The 24,912-nt window shown below is 31.4% G+C and overlaps 1 protein-coding gene across 1 annotated transcript in view; it reads left to right on the top strand.

The window, feature by feature from the left end:
- ssh (Protein phosphatase Slingshot) overlaps positions 1–24,912 on the top strand; it is a 242,807-nt gene that overhangs the window by 118,738 nt on the left and 99,157 nt on the right. Inside the window, exon 6 of the mRNA XM_085819257.1 lies at positions 2,788–2,853. Coding sequence (XP_085675383.1) covers positions 2,788–2,853 — 66 coding nt within the window. The remainder of the gene's footprint in view (positions 1–2,787; positions 2,854–24,912) is intronic.

Here is a 24,912-nt window from a genome sequence, read left to right on the forward strand (position 1 = left end):
GCAACAACCAGCTTTTTCTTGACAATTATACACACTGCAATAGGCAACCAATGTTAAATTTCTGCAAGTCGTCCCTACTCCTCCGGATGTGATCAAGGTGACAGCCGGGAACGCCTCAGACAAGGGAGAAAACCCATTTGGGTTAGTCTATTTCTTATAAGGTCCATGATATAAACAAATATATGTGTTCTCGATGTTTTGAGGTACTTTTTATTTTTATTTTTTCGATATAGGTATCTGAACATAGAACAATATACACAAATGCTAATTCGTTAGTGTTGAGTAACATAATGGCTCTTATTGGGTCATTTCACATTTCATATAAACAAATGAACATTTTATCGATGCTCTGGAATACTTTTTTAATTTATTAATTTTTTTTAATCCCCGTATAAGTGGAGTAGATGTTCTATCATTAGAGACTTTTTTATTACTCTTAGATTTTTCCCGCATTGAGACGAATATTTTGTATGGCTTAGCAAAAGTTGTCTTCTTCTTCTTCTTTTTTTTTTTTTAAATGTTTTTTTGCTGGTGTTCTATTTTTGTAATGGCAAAACGAAATTGCTATCTGACCGTAGAAGATACACAAATGTTAAATGTGTCAAATTTGCTGATATTCTATTCCTGTGACATTTGCAACATTTGCTGCGTACACCCATGTTTCAAAGAATATCATAAACTGTCTGTTTTTTGAAATATTGCTTCCTTTTCATTGTTTTCACATTGAATTTTTATGAAAGACAGTTTAAATATTTTTTAATTTTAATTATGTGTTGTGTTAGATAAAATCTGCGATTTTTTGGATATTTTTCCATGTATATTTAATTGTGAGATAAAGGAAAAATTATATTATTCTAGAATGAATATTTTATAAAATTTTTAAGGAAAATATAACAAAGGTTTAAAATTAATTCTGACAACTACCTGAATGTTCTTCTCTTAATGTACCAAAAATTGGAACAATTGGATGACGAATCTAATTTATCCGAATTTTTTTCCAAAGTTAGGCTTAGTAGCACGAATTGCCCATCCCCACAAGACGAGGTATCCGGTTAACGGGGGCATCCCAAGAGAACGCTTTGGTAACAGAGGTGCCTGTCATGAACGGGTTAAACAGCAAGTCTATTATGCTTGGTTTAAGGTTGCTTCCTACGGACCAGTGCAATGTGTTAATGTGTTAATAAATTTTTGATGAAATGTTAAATTAACAAAACATCTTATTTCTAATATAAAAGAAACAACTGAAGTATTCTAATTTCAGGTTATATTTTGTGATTCTGCATATGACACCATGTATGTGCAAAAATATTTCAAAATATAGTATTATAAAGCTTAAAATTGACAGATTTTCAGAATTTATAAAAGATATTCATATTATGCAGTGTAATCTGATGTTTTTGCCAATATATATATATATATGTTAAATTGTTATTTATGAATGTATATAAAATTTTGATTAAAATATGCAATGGTTAACTATGAAAATATCTGATTGTAATAAACGTTTTCTATCAAAAAATGTTCTTAATAAAGTTAGGAAGAAATATATGAAAGCAGTACTTTACTGCGGGTAGTAATCACCACCCAAATTTATGATTTTCTGCAAACATTTTCATAGTTTTTCAAAGGCTTCAGCCCAAAAACTTGGTGGACACAAATCCAAAAACAGATCAATTTCATTTCAGGCGTCTTGTGCAGAATGGAACATAGCACCAGCAACATGTAACTGCAGGTGTGAAAAAAGGTAGAAGTCCAAAGGAACGATGTCGGGGCTATATGGTGGATGTGACAAAAGATACCATTTGAGTTCGTATAGAGTCCAGACAGTAAATGCAGACATGTGTGGTCTTGCATTATCTTGATGGAATATAACCTTTTTGTACCAGAACTCAGTTCAACATTTATCTTTTATAGCAACATCAGCACAGACTAACATATCGCTATACAAAACTGGAAGTAAATGATGGTTCTAATCAGGCAGTGTGATAGTTTCAATTCAGACACTTTATACTTAGTGATATGTTTTTACAAATTTCACAGCATAATGTTCTAAAGCAAGTCTCTTTCTTTCAAGTGTCAAAAATCATTTGACAAAATGTGATTAAACACGCCAATGTGAACTGTTTGCGCAGACCATATTTATGGTGGCTGGAAACTTTTGTTAAATCCCAGTATTAAAATTCATATGTTATCTGAGTTTAGTTAATTATCTACTGGCAGCTTTACTTTTTGATTTCAGAAACCAGTAAGCGGTGAAAATGAATGAAAGTTTATTCCATGAGTGTATTAATTTATGAGCTTGGACAGACTTGCAAACTTTGTACAACAAACTTGGAACTGTATGCTAAATGAGTTGTAATTGTATTTTAGTATTTGGTAGATCTTTGTGTGGGAGATAGCAGGAAAAACAGCACTGAATTTTAACATTTTAGAATGTTTTTTTAATCGTAGGTGAGAAAGGTTTGCAGAATAAATTTGCCACCTTATTTATTTATTTATTATAATTTGGTTTAAAATTTCAAATCTTGTAACTCAGATTTTCATCAACCATATATTGCTATACATTATAAATATCAGTATCTTGCCTGATAGTTGAATGTTTCCCCCACCCCCTCTGCATTATCTCTGTATGTAATTTTTACTTAAGGAACAAGCATTATTTCTTTGTTCTTAGCATATATGATGTGATCTTTAAAATAAGTTATTTTCATGCATACTTGTAATTAAAAAATGTGTGTGTATAAATTTAGGTGTACTTTTATATGTTATCTATTTTTCTTATTATAGAGGCTTCAGCATAACTTCAAATGGAAGGCATCACATTTTTAAACCTGTTTCTGTACAAGCCATGTGGTAGGTACTATAGTTTCATTATTATAAATAAGCATTGGCATGATTTTAGGTGCTCTGAGTATCTTAAAACATTATGACATGCAGGTCATTTTCATCTGAATTAAGTCGTTAATTTTGTAAAGTGAATAAAACTTCCAATCTTTAAGTGCTTATTGATGATATTCCATCTATCACTGAATAATGATGTGAACCTTAATAAAATTCTGCTGTTCCTTGTTTGAAATTCCTCTGTTTATGCTAGAAGGGCTATCAAAAAGCAGAGATATATCATCAAGAAAAATTCAGTTGCTTCATAAATATTCTAGTATTTTTAAATGTGATGATTTTGCTAGGACTGCGTTAGAAATGTGATTTAATTGTTCATTTAATTTCTGGATGATTTTCCCCCCTTTGAAAGCTGCTTTAATTGGGCAGCAAGGTAATTCTGCATGTAGATATGACTTTAATGAAATTATGTAGACCTGGCTTTGATCAGTACTACTCAAATGTAATAATGTGAAGTGGTTTACAAGAACACTCATAAATTCTGTAAAATAGCAGAATTGTGAATTTGTGTATTTGTTTTAAGCTAGGGAAATTGCCTAAAAAGACATATAAAATGTTTGTGTTAGCATTTGACTAGAATGTAGTGACCTGCATTGTGAATTTGACTGGTATTTATATTGTGCAATTAAAGCGGTATATTAAGGTATAAAAGTAAAAGTGAAATCTGGCAAAATGTATGTCTAGATTGATGCTCATTTCAGGAAGAAATATTTGAATTTACTTTCTTTATCTGGACATACAGAACATTTATACAGAACATTAATATATGTTGTGTGGTATTTAAGAAGGGAGAAGCGGTAATGCTGTGTTAGATTTAATGCATTAAGTGGCATTTTTTATCTGAATACACACAACATATATTAGCCTCACCTGCCACTTGTATTAGTTTGGGTACCTGGGACATGCATTGATAAGATTGGGCCACATGTATTCAGAAGGGAGCAGATTCTATGCATAATTGCACAAAGTAATCATTTGAGGTGACCCAATGATACAAAAAACTTTGATGGAGAAAATAGAATTTTTTGTTCCCATGTTTATATATCCTAATTAATAAAATTAATTATAGCCTAAAATGTATGTAAATATAATATTATTTCAAAAGAATAAATTGAATTTAAATACAAATTTAATTAATTCTTTGCACCATTGCTGCAAGGAATGAAATTTAAAGTAATTTAAAAATGTGCAAACATATAAAAGATTTAATTTTCGAACTAATCTACAGTATCATTTAAATTCAGATAGCGTAAGTAAATCAAGTACAATACCAAACCATGAAAATAAATTCACCAATTTAGCAAATTAAAATTAATCTAAATTTTTTTTTAAAAAGGTTTGGTATTGCACTTGATTTACTTATGCTATCTGAATTTAAATGATATTGTAGATTAGTTCGAAAATTAAATCTTTTATATGTTTGCACATTTTTAAATTATTTTAACTTTAAATTTGCTTTTTATGTATATACATGCTTGTTAAAATTTAAATATAATATTATGTACAAATATGTATTATATGGCATTAGGAAAAATGTATGATATGTTAATGAAAGAAAATAATAAAAGCAACCCAAAACAAGTTTTTTGCCTCCCACCAACTTGCATAACTTAAGATAGGTAATGTTTTCTTCCAGTTCAGAAATTGAATTGTGAGAATTCGGAGAATAAGCGTCTGTCAGAATCCCCACAGTCAGTCAGTCCAATAAGCGTCAGCCAAAGTCTATTTTTGCAATGATTTTTACTATTTTTGCAATGATGTCCTTGTCTGTATGCATTTGTGTGGTTTATTTATTTATTTATTTGTCTCTGATAACTTTCATATCAAACTTCCAAAAATTTCCATTTTCCACATGTAAGCTTTCTGCATTCATATAAAGAATTGATTAGATTTTGGGTAAAACTGGATATCCAGAGGTGGTATGTTACTTGAAGCTCAGTTTGCTGTGTTGCCTATATTAAAATGTAGTTTAGCACTTTTCAATTTTAGTATTTAAGACTTTTATATCAATGAGAATATTTAGTTTTGGCTAAATTTGATAAACTGAAAGTGATGCTTTACTTGAAGCTCTTTTTGTGAAATACATATTATGATATGATTCAGAAGTTCTCAAATTTGGTATTTAAAACTTCTATAGCAACACACAGCAACATTTATGTTTGTGGCTGCATGTACCACTGGTGGGTCACCTTTTCTCCAGTTTTATATGGAATTATAAATTTCTTCAGCATCTATATGAATGTAACAGAAACAGGGTTCGTACGGTACTTAAGAGTCCTTAAAAGTCCTTAAGTTTTTTGGAATCGATTTTTGATCCTTAAAAGTCCTTAATTTCGGCCAAAATCGGCAGAAGGTCCTTAATTTTAATCATCTGAAATTTCTGCCTGTTTTTACAACTGCCATTTTGGGTGTGAATTAGCATTTTGCAGGAATATTTTTGGCGATTCACTGACAAATATGGCTGTTTTTTGAATGGGTGCATGAGTTATAATTTGTTTCTATTTGTAATGTAAATAATGGTGGGATACTCGAGTTTCTGAGCAAGAAGTGAAGCATAAGCATTTCAAAATTATTTCATTTTTTGTAATGAAGAGCTCTCGAACAACTTTTCCGCTTTTGGGGTGTGAATTCTTTTATTAAACGGTTCTAAACTTGGCGATTATCAACATTTTGGCGATTTTAAAATCGGTTTCTATAGAAAATTTTTAATTCCAAGATCAGGGAATTTTTGGACGATTTTTTTAGAACATTCTAACATTGATAAATTTCATTAAAATAATGGTAATATATTGGAAATATATTTAAGAAATAACATTAAAATAAAACATTTTTATTTTTTACTGTCATTTTATAAAGTTCCATTTTGGCCACATATTATACAATTTTTTGAATCTGAAAAATAAGCAAGGAATAATGCTATAAAGCACAGTTTACGAAACAGTTTTTATCGAAAGCAAAATAGCTATGTAATTAATTAAATATGTCTTTTTAATTTTTTCATGGTAAGAATTTTTCTTGTTTCTAAGAATGATCAGAATTCTCAGAATATGCTAGTTTTCTCTATAAAATTAATTTCACACTTTTTCCCTCCTATTTTTTCTAAAAACTTTTCTGGATTTTTGCTGTTACAGAATTGGTAGGGGTAATTTTTCTTTAGGATTTTAAACATTGAAGCTTGGAAAGTTTAGAAAGATTTCAAGGCAAATTTATAGACCCGCGATTCTAAAAGATTCCAGAAAAATGAGATAAAATGAAAAATGTCTCCATGGTAGTAACACGCAGTTTGTAACATTTTGGGGAACATCTGGAAGAACAATGAAAACATAATACTAGTTGAATGTTTTACTTTTGATTCTAGAATCGCTTTCTTAACATTTTTATCTTTCCTTTATTTGCTCTACTTTTCACTAGATACAAGCATGAAAAATATCAAAAGTACTTCTAATCTTATCATATGGACAGGTATTATAGAAAGGAATTTTTTTATTTATAAAGAAACTGACAATTTAAAAGATTCATCTAATATGTGTTAATGCATCATACACAGAGCTGCCACTAGGCATTTTGCCACCTAATGCAGTTTCTGTGGATCGTAAATTCTGCTTTCATTGCCTGCTCTAAATTCTAAAAGTTTTGCCATTTCTAGATTTTGTTGCTCAGTGTGTCCCTAAATTCTAAAAATTATGCCACATTAGCTCTGTGACCAGGCCTTATCATATGTACTTCATATTTCTTCTGAATGTTCGTATTACTAAAGAAATAAAATTAGCAGCATTTTCCATATATTTCTTTTAGAATAACAGAAGTCTTTAATTAAATCCCAAAAATTTTAAGTGAAAAGGAAACGTGTTGAAAAAAGAAACTAACTATGTAAAGAGGAAGAAAATTATTCTTCAAAGATATGTACTGTTATTTATTATGTAAATTACCCAGTAGTTTACAGTTTCAGCCTTTACTATAATTTCCCATTTCTATTTCCTCATCAGAATGCAAATCACGTAGACAGTTTTTAACTGAGTTTTTTGGAGTGCAAGACAAGTGTATCTGAACTCCACTTGCACCCTGCATTAGTTCCTGTCAGCACTGATGATTTGTAATTATTAATCTTTCCATTACTGCTGCTGACATTTGAGTTTATTATTACAATAGAGTTACTGAACCAGATTAAATTGAAATTAAATTGTATAGTTTTTGACCACAAGTTCATATTTTTAGTTTGAATTTCACTCTTTTTGTTTAATTATATCACCACAAACTGTATTTTATTTTGTTAGCATAAGAACAAGCCTATATGTTCCAAGCTGTTTTTGAATAAGAAGCTTATTTAAACCTTTATTTAAATTTATTATCTGATTTATAGTTACTTTCAGACATAGTGATAATTTGTTTCACGTCTGTCGGGGGGAGGGTGGTTGGACTATTTAACTTTTACCAGATCAAGTAAACCCTTATAGCTAGTACTTTGTGGAGAGGTTGGCACTTAGGAGATAAAACACGCAGAAACTAATGATAACATTGTTTTGCATATTGAGACGAATTTTTAAATGTTAGAAAACATGCTTAAGGAGAAGGAAATCGATATAAATTAGCCAAAATGTCTGGTCAGGCCTTCAAATTAAAAAGACACATAATTATTTTGTTGAGTTTTATGCTTTGTAGCTTTTAATGTTGTTGCGAAGAACACAGAAAATATATAAATCAAATATACTCAAAACAGTTTATTCAATTGCAGGCTGCCTCTACCCGAATCAAATATATTCAAAATAGTTCATTCAATTGCGGGATGCCTCTACCTGAGGCTGAGTGCATTATGAATAAAGACAAAAAAAATTCTTAATAAGCCATTTTTTATTTTCATAAAACCAGTCTTACGCTTCCAAGTTTAGCTTTCGTTCTGTCTACAAGCAAAACATTCGAAACATTCAGCATGCAGGCTGACGTCACGAACAGCAGTGCCACGTGCCAGTATTACTTCAGTTCATTTCACAACATCCTCCCCTCCCTTGAGACTCAGGTTAAGTCTCAAGTTCATAACAAGCATTATTTAAAAGATCAAATCTTTTTGGAGCTTTTACAAGTCATCCAGAGGAGGAATATTGTTGCATTACCTTTTTATCAGGTGCAATTCCCCATTTTAACATACATCCAGCACTAGAATTAGATTCCTCTACACCCAATTTCTTATCAGGAATTATGTTTCTGTCATTAGCCTGTATCTCCAGAGGAAAGATGCGTTGTATTGGTCGTATAACTGTTCCATGCCGGGTCTTAAGTTTAACCGTATAAATCTTCCCATCACGTCCAGGGATCAATTCTGTAATTCGGGCTAAGGGCCAAAATAAACCTTTTTTGTTATCATCCCCCATCAGTACTATTTCTCCAACTACAGGTTACCGAGATCGTTTTTCATTATGCTTTTGAACCAGTTTACTAAGGTATTCTTTTCTAAAGCATTGTCGCAGATCATTTAACAATTTAGTTCTATACTTTAATCTGTTATTAAGACTTGACAAATTTAATTCATCAATATCTTCAACATTGGAATTTCTCTTCTCGATAAGAAACATGGTGGGTGTCGGAGGGACAATTTCCTGCGGATCTTCAGAAACATACGTTAAGAGTCTACAATTAATTATAGTTTCACAATCACAAATAATAGTATAAAGTATCACAATCGCAAATAATAGTATCTTCATATGATAACACTGATTTACCTAAAGTACGTTTCAGCAATTCTTTTACTGTACGAACGAACCTCTCCCACCAGCCACCCCACCAAGCTGCAGTAGGTGAAATAAATTTCCAGAGTATCTTTTCAGTTCCAGTTTCCTTTAATACTTTAGCCCAATTTAGTTTTGATAAATCATTAGATGCACACCAAAAATTTGTCCCGTTAAAATTATAGATTATTCTAGGACATCCACGCCTAGCAACAAATCGTCGAAGCGCCAGAAGAAGAGCATCAGTAGAAAGAGAATTTACAAGTTCAAGCTGAATGGCATGATACACAGCACACATGAACAGCGCGATCCACACCTTTCCTCCATTTTTTTAAAACAGGGGTCCAGCCAAATAAATCCCTATGATTTCAAACGGCGCACAATCCGTAACTCGGTCTGGTGGCAGAGGTGTTGGTTCGCTTGACATAGCCTTAGTTTTAAATCTTTTACAAACGATACAGTTAAGGAGACATTTTTAAATTTTCAATTTCATACTGTGAAAGTTCAATGTTTTTATTCTTTTCAGAACCATCTTTACAATTATTTACAAATCTAAATATCCATGCAAATTTTCTAATCATTTTATCATAATTGGATACACTGATTCAATGCCAAGGGGGTGCATCTTTTGATAGATCAATATTCACTATTTTTATCCTTTTCCTCTCCAATTCTACTTCTTCATGCAAACAAATAATCTCACTAGAGGGCCAGTTTTCAGGGCCTTCTCGCAACCACAAGGGGCCTTCCCACCATCTAGACCGAAGCATGTGCTTCGCAAAACATCAGCGCGATAACAAGTCGGCAATATTCAGTTTACCTGGGACATGTCTCCATAAATAACCTTGCGTCAACTCTCGAATCTCGGTAACCCTATTTTCAACGAAAACGGACCAATTTCCTTGCTCTGTTATCCACCAAAGGGCAGTGGTGGAATCAGACTAAAGGGTAACTTTTAAGTCGGGTAGACTGAGAGCCTTGATAATAGAATTTGCAAGTCTAGAACCTATACAACAGGCCATTAATTCTAAGCAAGGAATGCTTAAAAGTTTCTAAGCAAGGTTTCTAAGCATTAATTCTAAGCAAGGAATGCTTAAAGGTTTCTAAGCATTAATTCTAAGCAAGGAATGCTTAAAGGCGATACTCTAAACTTTGCCCGTACAAGAATTATTTTTACCTCAGAATTAAATACTGATGGGACAAAGGCGCACGCTGCATGTGCCCCCTTGCAAGCATCCACAAATACATGTAGTTCAGACGTGTCATTAATAAACAAGTATAGAGGCAAAGTAACATCTTTCAAAACATCAAGTTCTTTAAACCAGTTCAAAAATGTATTTACATCATTTGGAGACAATTCATCATCCCATGCAATTTTCACTTTCCACAATTTTTGCAACAGCAATTTCGGAAGCAATGTAGTTGGTGTTAATAAACCAATAGGATAAAAAATTGTCTGTGCAATTGCCAAAATTGTCCTCTTTGTGATTTTCATATCACAGGTCACTGTATGTGTATCTGTGCAGCACTACAGCGTATCATTATCCAAATTACCCCCAAAACGGAAGTATCCCCTGAATGATTGTCAACATTTGTACCAGCCACATTGCTTTCAAAACCGTGCAGGTTAAAACATCCATTTGACATGATTAATTTGGAATGTTCAATAAACATAAACTGTTCATCAATACTAAAAACACTAGATAAACAATTATCCACATAAAATGATGATTTCAATTTTTGAGCAACTTCACTATACTGACGTGGACAGTTTTCTAATAAATGCATTATAGATGCATTCAACAAGTAGGATCTCGAAGAAACTCCAAACACAACTCTGCAGTGCCTATAAATTAATTGTCCTTCATTGCATGGGAAAAAAATCTGAGAAAATCTCTATCTTTAGATGTGACGGATAGCATTAAGAAAGCCTTTTCAATATTGGCACTAATGCCTATCAGATACATCCTAAAACGATCTATAATATCGGGTATAAATTCAATAAGATTCATTCCTTTACACAAACATTCGTTGAAACATTCGTTTCCCTTTCTGCAGAGACGTTAAAAACAGGACGAATTTTCATGGTTTCACTTCCTAATTTGATTACGAGCCCATGCGGCAAATAATGACATTCATTATTGAGTTCGTTTTCTGGTATGCATTCGATATATTCAACCTTTCCCATTCCTTGAGCACATTTTGATAATCATCGAAAAATTTACTACATCTGAGTAATCATACCTTTTCCAGGATAATTCTTTATTACTGGTTAAATGTGTCGTATCACATTTCCTGGGAAGTTCTACTTCATATCTTCCATCTGGAAGAATTTTCATTTTGTTCTCAAATTCAGATAAATTAAAACTTTCCTTCATGTTAACAGTTTCGATTGGAGCTGTTCCTATTTTTTCGAGTTCCCATAACTCATTCAGAGGAACTCTCCTGACATGCATTGAAAATGTTTTGAAAATATTATCCTTTTCACCCGAATTTCGTTTTCCAGATACCATCCACCCGAGTTTTGTTTTGACAGCCATTACCTCCGATTGTAATTCAACAGAATTTCCCGTCAATAATTTTCCTATAACATCTGCTTGGATTAAAAGGTTAATTTCAGTTTCCTTTCGCAATGGGTCAGAAAATTCGATTTCTTTTTCTTTTAATTCATTCAAAATCTCTTTATCCTTAACGTTAGGAATAAAGCCTCAAATCCTTTTCTCAGAAAATGCTTCAAAAATACATGTGAACGTTCCCTTTAAATTGCTGGCCTTGACCGAAAACACTTCATGTTGTTTAGGTTTCGTTTCGTCTCCCCCCCTCCAAGCAGTGCATGTATAACTGTTTCCTTCCCAAGTGGAGATGCTTTAAACTGACTCATCATACTTTCACTAACGTAGCTACTTTGGCTTCCGCTATCAGTTATGCAGCTAATAATTTTCTCATGACCTCGACACCAAACTCAAACGCACAGTGTTTGCAAAAATACAGTTTCACTTCTGCCACAGTTAGAAAGAGAACTCTCTTTCAAAACACGTATCTCATCATTATTTTGTAGAGTTTGATTACACATTACATCAAAATGATTACAACTTTTGCAAATAGAACAACTTAACTTACCTTTCAAAGGACAAAATTTACTAATGTGACTCACACTTTTCAGACAAGAGAAACAAGCACTTTTTTCAAAAACAATTGTTGTTTTTCAGCTACAGTCTTTTTTTTTTTTTTTTTTTTTTTTTTTTTTTTTGCGGAGTAGCATTTTTCATTGCTGTAGCATTTTCGTTGCCGGAAAGCTAAAGACTAGGCGTTCTGCCTTCGATTTGGGTTCCATGGCCTGCAACAGATACTGCATTTTATCTATATCAGCGATACTTTTGTCGTCGTGGATTTTCTGGAACTGACTCCAAAAAGTCAGGTAATCTTTAGTTTCACCACTGAATTTTTAAGCTCAATTTTAGGCAATTTAAATTTCCTCAATTCTGAGTTACTTGGAAGAGAGAAGGCTTGTATTCCTGCATCTATTTGAGCGCACTGTTCTAAAAACTTGTCTCGCTAATCCTCTGCTTCTTGAAAGTCATCACTAAATAATTTTTCTCCATCTTCGCTCTGCAAAATCTGCTGCGAGATAGCACTCTGGCATACATCAAGTCTCTGGAATTTATCACAAAGTTGACACATTTGGAATTTATCACAAAATCGAAAGTATTTTTTAATCTCTTACTTCTTTAGTTAATTCACTTTCGGTTTTCCTTGAGGTTTGAGAAAACGCAATTCTAAGTCCTCTTCTTTAGGCCTTTAAAGTGATCAAATCCATCTTCAAAGTATATTCAAAATCGAAGTTCAAAATCAAAAGTTCAATCAGAAAATACTAATCTATAGCGGTAACCACTATGTTGTGAAGACCACAGAAAATATATAAATCAAATACAGTCAAAAGTCGTTAATTCAGACACCGATAATCCGGAATGATCTATAATCTGGACCTCAAAGCTTCAAACTTTCTGCGCATGCGTCGCGTTGACGCGTAAGGCCTTTACGGCTGAGAATATGCTTGTGCGCGTGCGCAAAATACGTTTACGAGTGCGCGTTTAATGTATAACGGACGGTAAAAGCTAAGCTAAGCTAAAATTATTTAATTATCTATTTCAGTTAATGTTGCAGATTGCGTTGTTCCTTAATCTTCAAATTGGATCCGGCTTATTATTTTTTGCAGACTGTTAGAGCAATTTTATAAAAGTAAGCTTGAACTTTCGATTATGTCAAATAGAATTTCTGATATATATTTATTAATATGTAAATGATCTACAAAGCGAAAGTATGTTTTGAAGTTCATTAAACAAAAAGTGGAATTGCTACAAAAAATGGATAAAGGCATATCCTTTGTTTATCTTTAACACCGCGGCGCCGCGCAATGAATTGGAAGTTGATCTGTCAGCACTACCCTTATCTTCAGGGCAGATGTTTTTATTTTATTTGGCTTATAATTCCTTATTAAATGTAGTATTTCATCTCGATGTACCCCATCTTTGATATGATTTAAATCAAATTCCTCGTCATTATAATTCGCTTCCGATAGCGAAGAAAGTGACAGAGGTTATTGAAAATGAAAAAATTTCAATTGACAAATTAGTCGGTATTCTCGACACAGCAATTATAGGACTTGAACAGCGGAACTTTGTAACTGAACAAGAAATTATGTCTGTTTAAAGAATTAAAGAGAAAGTATTATCACATAAAAACGAAGCAACTTAAACAACTTACATTGAAAGAAATGTTTAATAAAGTAAACAAATAAATATTAAGCTTTTTTTTTTTTTTTTTTTTTTTTTTTTTTTTTGTAAATTTTGATACCCTTTAGATCATAATTGTTCTTTATTTCATAAATTACGGTTTCATATTTTTAATTTTATAATTTCTGCATGCCATCTTACCAGATTTAAACTGATGATCTATAATCCGGAAAAATCGATAATCCGGAACCGCTGAAGTCCCGACGAGCCTGGATTAACGACTTTTGACTGTATATTCAAAACAGTTCATTCAATTGCTGGCTGCCTCTACCCCAGCCTCGAGTAGAGGCAGCATGCATTATGAATAAAGAGAAAAAAATTCTTAATAAGCCATTCTTTATTTTCATCAAACCAGTCTTACGCTTCTGAGATCAGCTTTCGTTCTGTCTACAAGCAAAACATTCGAAACATTCAGCATGCAGGCTGACATCATGAACAGCAGCGCCGTACGGCAGTTATTACTTCAGTTCATTTCACAACAAATGTGTAATTAGCCTAATATTGTTTAAAAATCAATGTCATAAATTGCATGTATTTTAAACTGAAATTTTTTAAGATTGTGATATTAATAGCATTTTTTGACAAATATTATTAAAAAATAAATTTAATTTAATAGTTGACATGTAAATCCATAATGACTAAGGTTATCTAATACTTAATTTAATTATAACTAAATACATTCTTTTAAAAATTATCTCTCCATATTAAAGGAAGTTATTGCCTTTCGTTAACAAGCTGAAATTCCAGTGCCGGTCCTCGTGGACGGGCACTGGAATTTTCGTTTGACTGGCATCGGTCCGCGGGACCGACAGTATTAAAGTTAAAAAATAAGTACAGTCTCAATAAAATGTGATTAAATGTAGTGTTAATGAAATTTTTTGAAACATTCTAAACAAAAATATGGCTTATCTTTACACATATTACAATACAAAACAACTATTTTGGTAACATTTTTGGCTATCTTGCATCCAAATAGTTTTGAACTGTCATCATAACATTTCAAAAAATACTTTCGGACTTTATGTGTGTCTCCTTCCTTTTTGTATAATTTATGAATAATTTAAGTTGGCGATATTGCACCACTTGAACGCTCGCTGTCGGCTGAACGGAAAGGACAGCAAATTTGGCGCCGGGCTCAACGTGTTAACCTTTACCGTGCTCACAAGGTAAAACACAAAAATTCATGTGAAACTTATTCTTTGCATCTAGTGAGGTTTAATGCAAAACAACTTATCACTGCTAAAGCTTTAGTGTCTTAACCTTAAAGTATATTAACCCTTGGAACTCTACATGAAGCTACGACACCAACAGTGCCAGACAGAGGTCTGCTAACTTTCAGAACTTGCTTAACTGTGCCTACATCAGGCCTTTCATGTTTGTTCTGATCAGCAGGTTTCTCTATAGGCAAGCAGGAGCGGTGACAACAGCCAGTCTTTTGTTATGAATCATGCTGATTATAATTTTAATGCTCATTTTAACCTGCTTGACATAAAATCTACTTGCTATTTACTAAACCTCTAGACTGAGCAAGTATGTGACAAAATGAAACATTTAAAAAAAAAAAAAAAAAAAAAAAGAAAAGCTAACTAACTATTAGCTAACTGCTAGTAAAACGTAACTAAAATGTCACTTATCTTCTTTCAAATATGACCAGTTATTATAAGTGTAAAATATTTAATGCTACTTGATAAATTTCATAAAATTAATTTTATTCTCAAACGTATTAATACAGTCAAAAGCCGTTAATCCGGACTCGTCGGGACTTCGGCGATTCCGGATTATTGATTGATTATAGATCATCAGTTTAAATCTGGTAAGATGGCATACAGAAATTCTAAAATTAAAAATATGAAACTGTAATTTATGAAATAAGGAACAATTATGATCTAAAGGGTATCAAAATTTACAAAAAAAAAGCTTCTTATTTATTTGTTTACTTTATTAAACATTTCTTTCAATGTAAGTTGTTTCGTTTTATGTGATAATACTTTCTCTTTAATTCTATAAACAGACTACGTATGTGTTAAGAAGAATAATTGGTACTTTTCCGTTTCGCCGGCGCAAATCTCGCCAAGCAGACTTTGTTGGCGACAACATACAGTATAAACAGAAAAAATGTTAACAAATGTTAGTTCTAATAATTTTTGATTTTGAAGGCATAAACATTTTAATATGGTTTCATCATTTAAATTTATCTCATCTCGCGTAAACTACGCTACAAAAATCTAATTCTCTCAGTAATTATTTACATTAATTTCAAGTTAAATCTTAATGTGGAATAAAAGTTTAAATGCAAGAATTATTTCAATTCGTACTAATACCTTACTCAGAAATTTTGTAAAACCGTAGTGCTTTACTTCGCTAGTGCATTATCATTAGAATGAATGAATTTAACTCTTGATTTTGTTTTTTCTATATTTTCGCCTTCGGTTGAGCAATGTGATTGCATCCAATTGACTTAATTACCGCGAATTGTCTTAGGGCATAAAATTTAATTATCTTTGTAAATATTCTCTGTAATTGTATGCCAGTATTGAAAAGAGCAATCAATCTGGTACGAAATGGGTATTTGTGTTTTAAAAAGGAGGCGTAAAAGGTTACCAGCGAAGATATTCCGTTTGACATCAGTTGTACCATTAATGGCGACTTTATCGTTTGCGCCGGCAAAACGGAAAAGTACCGAATAATTAAACACACACACATATTATTACAATAGTACTAATATAATTTTTTCTTCACTTACAAAGTTCCACTGTTCAAGTCCCGTTAATTGCTGTGCCGAGAATACCGACTAATTTGTCAATCGAAATTTTTTCATTTCCACTAACCTCTCTGTCACATTCTTCATGTCTTTATCCATTTTTTGCAGCAATTCCACTTTTTGTTTGATGGACATTGAAACATACTTTCGTTTTGTACGATCCTTTGGGAGCTCCAGAATAAAAATTCTATTTGACATAATCGAAAGTTCAAGTTTACTTTTTTAGTATTGCTCTTACAGTCTGCAAAAAATAATAAGCCGGATCCAATTCGAAAATTAAGAAACAACGCAATCATCAACATTAACTGAAATAGATAATTAGATAATTTTAGCTTACACCGTCCGTTATACATAAAACGCGCATGTGTCAACGTGGAGCATTTGCAGAAAGTTTTTAGCTTTGAGGTCCGGATTATAGATCATTCCGAATTATGGGTGTCCGAATTAACGACTTTTGACTGTAATTATGTTAATTATGTTATGTTTAATAATAATGCATCCTACTCATGTTCAAGCATAGATATAATATTTTTAATTGAATTTACTCAGTTACCATTTGCTCATAAGTCCTTAATTTTTTTCATTAATGTTCCTTAAAAGTCTTTAAAAGTACTTAATTTCCATGTGCAGAAATGTGTACACGAACCCTGAGAAAACTTTGTAGGGTGAAAGGGAGGAGGCAACAAAAATTTGCTCACAGCAAGTATTTAAATAAGCTGAAGTTAAAATGCAGATTATAATATTATCAGAAGCAAACAAATATCTCTGCTTTATAATTTAAGCAATCATCGTTCTCTAGTGCAGTCCTTAGATTTTAGAAATTTAAAGGTAATAGATAATTTAATATTTTTTCAATGCTAGAAAATTTTTTCCAGAAAATAAGTATACTGTATATTACATTTACCATCAATAATGGCTTCATTTATAAAAGAATTTGCATATTTGCTATTTTTGTATAGTGAGCCTTCTCTAAGCTACCAGATTCCTGAAGATTTCAATAAAATTGGGCATGCTAGAGAAGTTATGTCTACTAAGTTATGCTTAGTTATTTTGTGAGAAATATGGGTTAATTATAAGAAGTGATTGAAGCAGCTAGTCACAATGAGATGGTTCAGTGAATTCAATTTTTAAAATAATTTAAGCTATTCTTAATTAGTTATTATAAAGACATGTAATTAAAAGTATTAGAGTCAAAAGTCGTTAATCCGGACTCGTCGAGACTTCGGCGATTCCGGATTATCGATTTTTCCGGATTATAGATCATAAGTTTAAATCTCGTAAGATGGCATGCAGAAATTACAAAATTAAAAATATGAAACCGTAATTTATGAAAAAAGAGCAATTATGATCTAAAGGGTATCAAAATTTACAAAAAAGAAAAGCTTAATATTTATTTGTTTACTTTATTAATCATTTCTTTCAATGTAAGTTGTTTAAGTTGCTTCGTTTTATGTGATAATACTTTCTCTTTAATTCTATAAACAGACATAATTTCTAGTTCAGTTACAAAGTTCTGCTGTTCAAGTCCCGTTAATTGCTGTGCCGAGAATACCGACTAACTTGTCAATCGAAATTTTTTCGTTTTCACTTACCTCTCTGTCACCTTCTTCATGTCTTTATCCATTTTTTGCAGCAATTCCACTTTTTAATTGTTGGACATCTAAACATACTTTTGTTTTGTAGATCCTTTGGAAGTTCCAGCATCGGAAATTCTATTAGACATAATCGAAAGTTCAAGTTTACTTTTATAAAATTGCTCTTACAGTCTGCAAAAAATAATAAGCGGGAACCAATTCGAAGATTAAGGAACAACGCAATCATTAACATTAACTGAAATAGATAATTAGATAATTTTAGCTTACACCATCCGTTATACATTAAATGCGCAGGCGAAAACGTGTTCTGCACTTGTGCACACGCATATGCGCAGTAGTCAAGGTCTTACGCGCACGCGTAAAACGCCTGTGCGCATGTGCCAACGCGGCGCATGCGCAGAAAGTTTTTAGCTTTGAGGTCCGGATTATAGATCGTTCCGGATTATGGGTGTCCGAATTAACAACTTTTGACTGTATATTGCAAATGTTTAAAACTTCTATTAAAATAATTTTTATACCCTTCTGTTTTAGCAAAAATTACTGGTTTCACTGTTTTTAAATTAAAATTTTAAAAAAGTTCACTTTACAAAAATCAGCCTGTTAAAAAATATCAGTAATAAATGAAGTTGAACAGAAAAATCAGCTATTAAAAAGAATCTGAGTAATGTATGTTACTGTGATGTTGAAGATTTGCATCATTATAGCTTTTAATCTTATATCAACATGAAACTATCACTGGTAATTTTTAATGCACAATTCAAAAAATTTAGAAATAAAAATATGTTTCTAAAAATTTTTTAAGGTAAACATTTGATCTTTTTTATATATATATTAGAAATGATTACTTTAAAATAATATGCAAATTCATAGGTTATAATAACCTGAAAATTTTTTAAAGTTTTATTTTTTTCAAGTAAATTAGAAAAGATATTCTGAACTTTTATCTATAATGGGAGGAGGGAAAAAAAGAGGAAATAAATAATTAATTTTGAAATTAATTCAATTAATGTTATGGAAATAAAACAGTTGAATGCTATTTTTACAAAATTTGGCATTCGGGCACAATTTCAGGCATTGGTGCAAACTATTGAACAAAACTGGCAGTTCATTTAAAAAAAAAAAGCTCGATTTTATAGAGATAAAACAATTACATCAATGCAGACCTATACATAATCTAATAAATATTTCCCTTTTAAACATAAAAATTAATTATTATTTAAACATAATAATTGTCTTTGTCCAGTTGAAAGGTGATATGGAGAAGTGTCTTACATCACAATGTTCTTATATGCAAGAGATGCGTGAATTTTTGGTCTTTAGACTTAAATAGAACACAGTCAGTAAAGAATCTGTACAAATGGGTTCTTTTTACTAACCAAATAATGCAATTGCAGTTTTCCTTCTTGGACCTTTGAGATTGTGATGAAGAACATCGGGAATTACAATTATTCCCGATTTCTCCTATCTTCTTAGCATGCCTTCATGGTGTAATGATCAGCACACTCGGCACATATTCGAGAGATCTGAGTTTGAGTACCAGCGAGGGCACTGCTCATTTTTCATGTCTCCTGCTTTGAAATAACCTAATCTCTGTATACAGTATATGAACAAATATTCTACTTAACTTGGGATATTAAATTATGCAAGGATTAAAAGTTTTGGGAATTTTAGGATATAAATGAAAAATCATCAGAATAATAATAATAATAAAAAAAAAAACGAATGAAGAAAAACAAATTGTTAAAAACAGGTAACTTCTCATTATTTATGTGCAGAAAGTAGTAGTATGGTAAAAGAAAATATGAAACATTATTTTTTGCATCTTTCAAGTAGCCTATTTACAGTAATTTCTTTGTTTTAAAATTTAGCAACCCCTCTTCCCAATTCCATAGCCATTATTTCCTAATCATATACATAGTTCCCCCCCCCTTATTATAAATGTTACTGTACCTTTTCACTGTTACTGGTGGTAAAATCACGAGTTTACTCCTAACTTGCCATTGCTATCCAATATAAAATTACTATTTTTAATTTTAATTAAAATTAAAATGAGGTATTCTGGTCTTTTTCATTAATATGGGTGTCATCACGAAACATAAATATTGATGCAAAATGTAACTAGAAATAGCAATGGCAAACCTGATGATATTTTCAAGATTCATTGCTGCTTCAAAATGCAATGTACATGAATATTTGAGAAAATGCTGCAGAATTTCATGGCAAAAATAACTCTTTTGAAGAAATTCTGAATTTGTATACCTCTCTCATTTTGGCATTATCATTTTCTGCAGAACTTTGTATTCTAGACTGCATTAGCAGTAAGATGTGACTTCAACTTGTGATTTTTTAACAAAACCTTTCACTATGGATAATTCCTCTTCTGAAAGAATTTGGTAGCAGACCCCTCATAATTTAGCACGTGCTAAATCAGTTCCTTCTTCGAAATCCGCCCCCCCCCCCCCCCCGAAAAAAGACTGTCTGGATCAAAATATAATTATTCGGAATCTTTGGTGCTATTTGTGGTATAAGTTCGCATGCTTGAGTATACATTTTTGTTGCTTCTTCATTAACAGAAAAGGAGCAAAGTTTTTACTTCTGCAGTCTTGCTTTATTGAAGCAGTATAGGTTTAATCTTTAGTTATGATACAAGTTTGTCCACTTTAAGCAAAATGTATATTTGATAGCAGTTATAAAAGCAATATCAATAGAATGCAATGACTTTCTTCAATACTGAATGAGGAAACTTCTTGCCAGTATTTATATTTCTGTGTTAACATCTGAGATCAGCATGGATTTTAAGTTCAAGGATTTGTATTCTCTACAATAATTTCATTAAAAAAAATTAAAAGCAGTATTTAAGCTATAAAAAATTAGGCAGCTAAAGAGAGTTTGTGTTATTCCAGTGACTTAAATGCATAATGATGATTTATGATAGTTTTGTGAAAGAAATATAAATTTTGTATTGCTTTTATAAACATTAATGTAAAAGTACGTTAGGTTTGCTGCACAAAAATGTGACTGAGAGTCTTAAAATCTAATCTGAGTAGTAATGAGGTAATGAAATTAATAGTAAAATTTAAGTTTTGCCAGCCGTTGCCATTACTAGGCAGGAAGTGTAACATTTGATGTGTATATTGATTTGATTTTGTGCTTGTTATCTGAGATGTGTTAGTTCCATCAGTGACTTGACTTACTATTTTTAATTAAAAAGCACTTAATGTATTCTGAATATGAATGAACAGTTTCCAAATAATGCTAGTTTATTATCTGTTGACAGGAGGGTTGGTTTAAATAATTTCAAGTCCTCCACAAGTTGGGATTTAGGGAGCTTTCATCAGAGTCCCTTTCAAGATTGTATTTTCTAGAGAAGCTTTCTATAGCCTGTTAAATAATTTATAGCCACTAACCACTTTATTTTGAAAACAAAAATTGCAAGCACTGTTGTAATGTATTTGGTATATTATATCAATTAAATCTGAAGTTGCTTCTTCTCATTCATTTCTTTTATTCGTGTTAACATTTTCACTTTATAAATGTTTTATCCAGTAACTTGTGTTATATTTACAAGCTCTAATGCACTACCTTCTGCTGTATCTTTGTTCTTTAAAATCAAAACTTTTTGCCAGATTCAGTTTTCTAGAGTTTTGTTTACTTTCTTTCTCATTTCATTGCAATGTTTATTCACTCCTACTATCATTTTGTGTTTCCTTTAACCATTTTCTTAGTTAGATTTCCTGTTGGCATGTTTTCTTCAAAAAATTCATGTTATATTTTATCTTTATGCTTTGACTCAGCAACACAAATGCAGTCTACGCTGAACAAAGACACCACATAGACAAAAACTTCGTGAACTAGAAATTCATATTGGATAAATATATTTACATGGTAACTTAAATAATAATATGTGGTTATTCCTCTACAGAATCCAATTTATATATTTCAAAACTATTCTACATGCAAAAACACCAGTTTGCAGATACAGCATACACTGTTACAGCCGAAAACATCGCAGACGAAAACGTTGTGGAGAAAATAAAGCAAACAGAAGACATTGCAGTTCTAAAACAACGTCATCGAAAATAAAGCGGTTAAAAAATTTCGCAGTTTAAAAACATCGTCGTCGAAAATATTGTGGTAAAAATAAAGTATCTAAAAATCATCGCATGACGATAACATCGCAGACATGCTTCTTTTCAGGTTTTAATAACTATAAATGGATATTCCCATAATGATTTGTGAGTGCAAAACAGAAAGAAGGATAATTTTTACTTTCATATTTTTATTAACTAATAAATTTTTGCTGAGGAAATAAGAAAACTTGAGCATATAAAATTAACACAACTTATAGCACTTAATAGAATTTTAAACCAACATAATTAACTAACAAAGGGCATTAATAAATAATTTTTTATAAAGTTTTTACTGGTAATTTTTTATGTAAGGTATAATCTATAAGTTGCATTTAATTTTCTATGCTTAAGTTTCCTTCTTACTTTTTCAGCAAAAATTTATTACTTAATAAAAAATGTGAAAGTAAAAATTATCCTTCTTCACATCTTGCGCTCACAAAGCATTATGGGAATATCCATTTACAATTATTAAAACCTGAAAAAAGCATGTCCGCGATGTTATCATCATGCGATGATTTGTAGACACTTTATTTTTTACCACGACGATGTTTTTAAACTGCGAAGTTTTTTAACAGCTTTATTTTCGACTACGATGTTTTAGAACTGGGATGTTTTCTCCCATGATGTTTTGTAGCACGACGTTTTTGCCTTGCGTTGTTTTCTCCGCGAAGTTTTTGCCGCAATGTTGTCGGCGGACACCAGCATTCACACCAACACACTTCTAAAATATGCCTGTCGAAAATATTTCTTTGTAGTCAATTTAACTTGAGAATGCTGGATGATCTAGAAAGCATATCATCTGCCAAAGAGTATAATTCCACTCTTTCTACCAATGGTATTTAGGAAATTATGTAATAAAATAAGAGTATCATTTAGAAAAAACTACTGAACAGAAAAGGAAGCTTTTTTATTTGTTTAATTTCTTTTATACATCGTTTTAGATTCATTATAGTATTTGAATAGAACATTTGACAACAATTAGATAATTCTTCAGCTGATTATATTTTCTGCATTCTGAGTTATAAAATGAATGAGATGTAATGCTGTTAAGTAAACCTAACTCCAGAGTTTCGCTAAATGGTAAATAAATACAGTGACTTTTAAAGAGTGCATTTATTCTGTTCTGGTTTATGCACTATTGCCGAAGTAGATTTAATTCAATTTAATAAGTTTAAATGAAATAGTACAGGAAAAAATGTGTATTTAATTTTAAAAATGTGTATTTAATTTAATATTTGTACAAGGAAGTCATGTGGTGTACACATCAGATTCTTTAATTCCTGGCATTTTGACATCCATTTTTTTTTCAGCCATCTGAACTTCAGTGCCTATTAGTGACAAGTCTGAATAAAATTATATGTACAGAAGATTGAAATTAATATTAATATCTTGTTAATTTAATTTATACACCAGTACTAATGTTACATCCACTGATTGAGTAATTAAACAATTGTTTTAAAAATTCTTAGTTACATCCTGAGATCCATTTCAGAAAAATAAAAATAAATAAATATTTGAATACATTGATGTTTGTTCTCTACACATGTAGCCAGTTTTCTAAAAATATTTTCTACAGATTTGTCTTTTGAAATCTTAAAAATAGATTGACTATCGGTTTTCAGTTTGTTGGAGAGTTTCAGTACAAGATTTCAAAAGAAAGGAAATTTATTTTAATTCATTTACTCATAATGAAATGTCCTCAAATAAAGAGCTGTACTGTTTTAATTCCCTAAATATTACTTCTAGACGAAAAATGCATTAAATTATAAAATTTCTCAAAAAGCATGTAATTTTATGAAAATATCTTCTGAATAGTGAGTTGGATGGGTTGTGTAATTTTTCATTTAGCCTCCGTCGACCCAAATTTACAATTAATGAAATAATCATAATATTTAAATTAATTAAATATAAAGCTCCTTACATTTAAGTGTACGATTCACAAACTTAGAATATTATGACATATTCACTTAGCTGACTGTGGTACTAAGAACACAGAATACTTTCTTTGGTTTCACTTTTTAAGAGTGGAACTGCAACTTGATACTCGGATGTTTTTCTTAAAACACTGAAAAGATTTCACCTTTTCACAGTGTGTTTTTTCACCAGAAATAAGCTAGAACACTTAAGGCCTCCAGACCTTCAGACCAGAAGAGTGCTCTTTCGTTGAGAAATGGTAGTTTATTATTATTTTTTACTTTTGCTTGTTATATAATGGTCCTTGTCCATTGTCATTCACTTTTCATTGCTCCAGTGAACACATCTTTTAGGGCTTCCTCTCAAATTTTGGTCCCGTCACAACTGTATGTGTCACAGGGCCACTAAACTATCTATGGTTGCCAGTCTTGACTATGTAACTTTGCTGTGCCTACATATATCATTTCCAGTTGGCATCTTTCAGTAAAATAATTTGTTAGGAAAAGTATACGTAGTCTTTTTAATGTAGTGGCTAAGGTTAATGTAGAATGAAAAGTTTGAATTACACTTTAAAATAAAAATTTGCAAGCATTATCTGTGTTTAAACTTATGCAAATTTATGAAAAGAAAAAAGCCTTTTTGAAATTTAAATTTAAGCTAAATTGACAATGGCTTTATAGAAAAACTATGCATTTCAAAGATAACACATATGCCTTCACCTCCCCCTTTATTCAGCTACCAAAAAAGAAGCTGCACAGCTATATTTTATTTTATAAATAATGCTGTTCTATAATAATTTTATTGCAGGAAAAAAATGTTAGTGATATCTGTATATTTTATAGTGCTAATTTTAACTGTGAACTTGGAGTTTAATGACTGTGACTTTTGTGGGAACGAGTAGCAGAATTTTCTACTGGTTCCCATCAGGTCATCTTCATTGTGCTGATCAATGCTACTATATACTGTCTGCTGTCAGTGTAGCTTAAATTATGTTAATTTATCCAGAGGTCAGATAAAGAGATATGATCTTTTAAAAAGGGCTAAAAAGTGGTGGTAGTTTTTTATGGAAAACAATAGCAGAAATATGTTCTCCATTGGAAT

This window comes from Stegodyphus dumicola, chromosome 6 (assembly GCF_044657685.1).
Source record: "Stegodyphus dumicola isolate Sdum_Otavi_A_Nest chromosome 6, ASM4465768v1".
NCBI lineage: Eukaryota > Metazoa > Arthropoda > Arachnida > Araneae > Eresidae > Stegodyphus > Stegodyphus dumicola.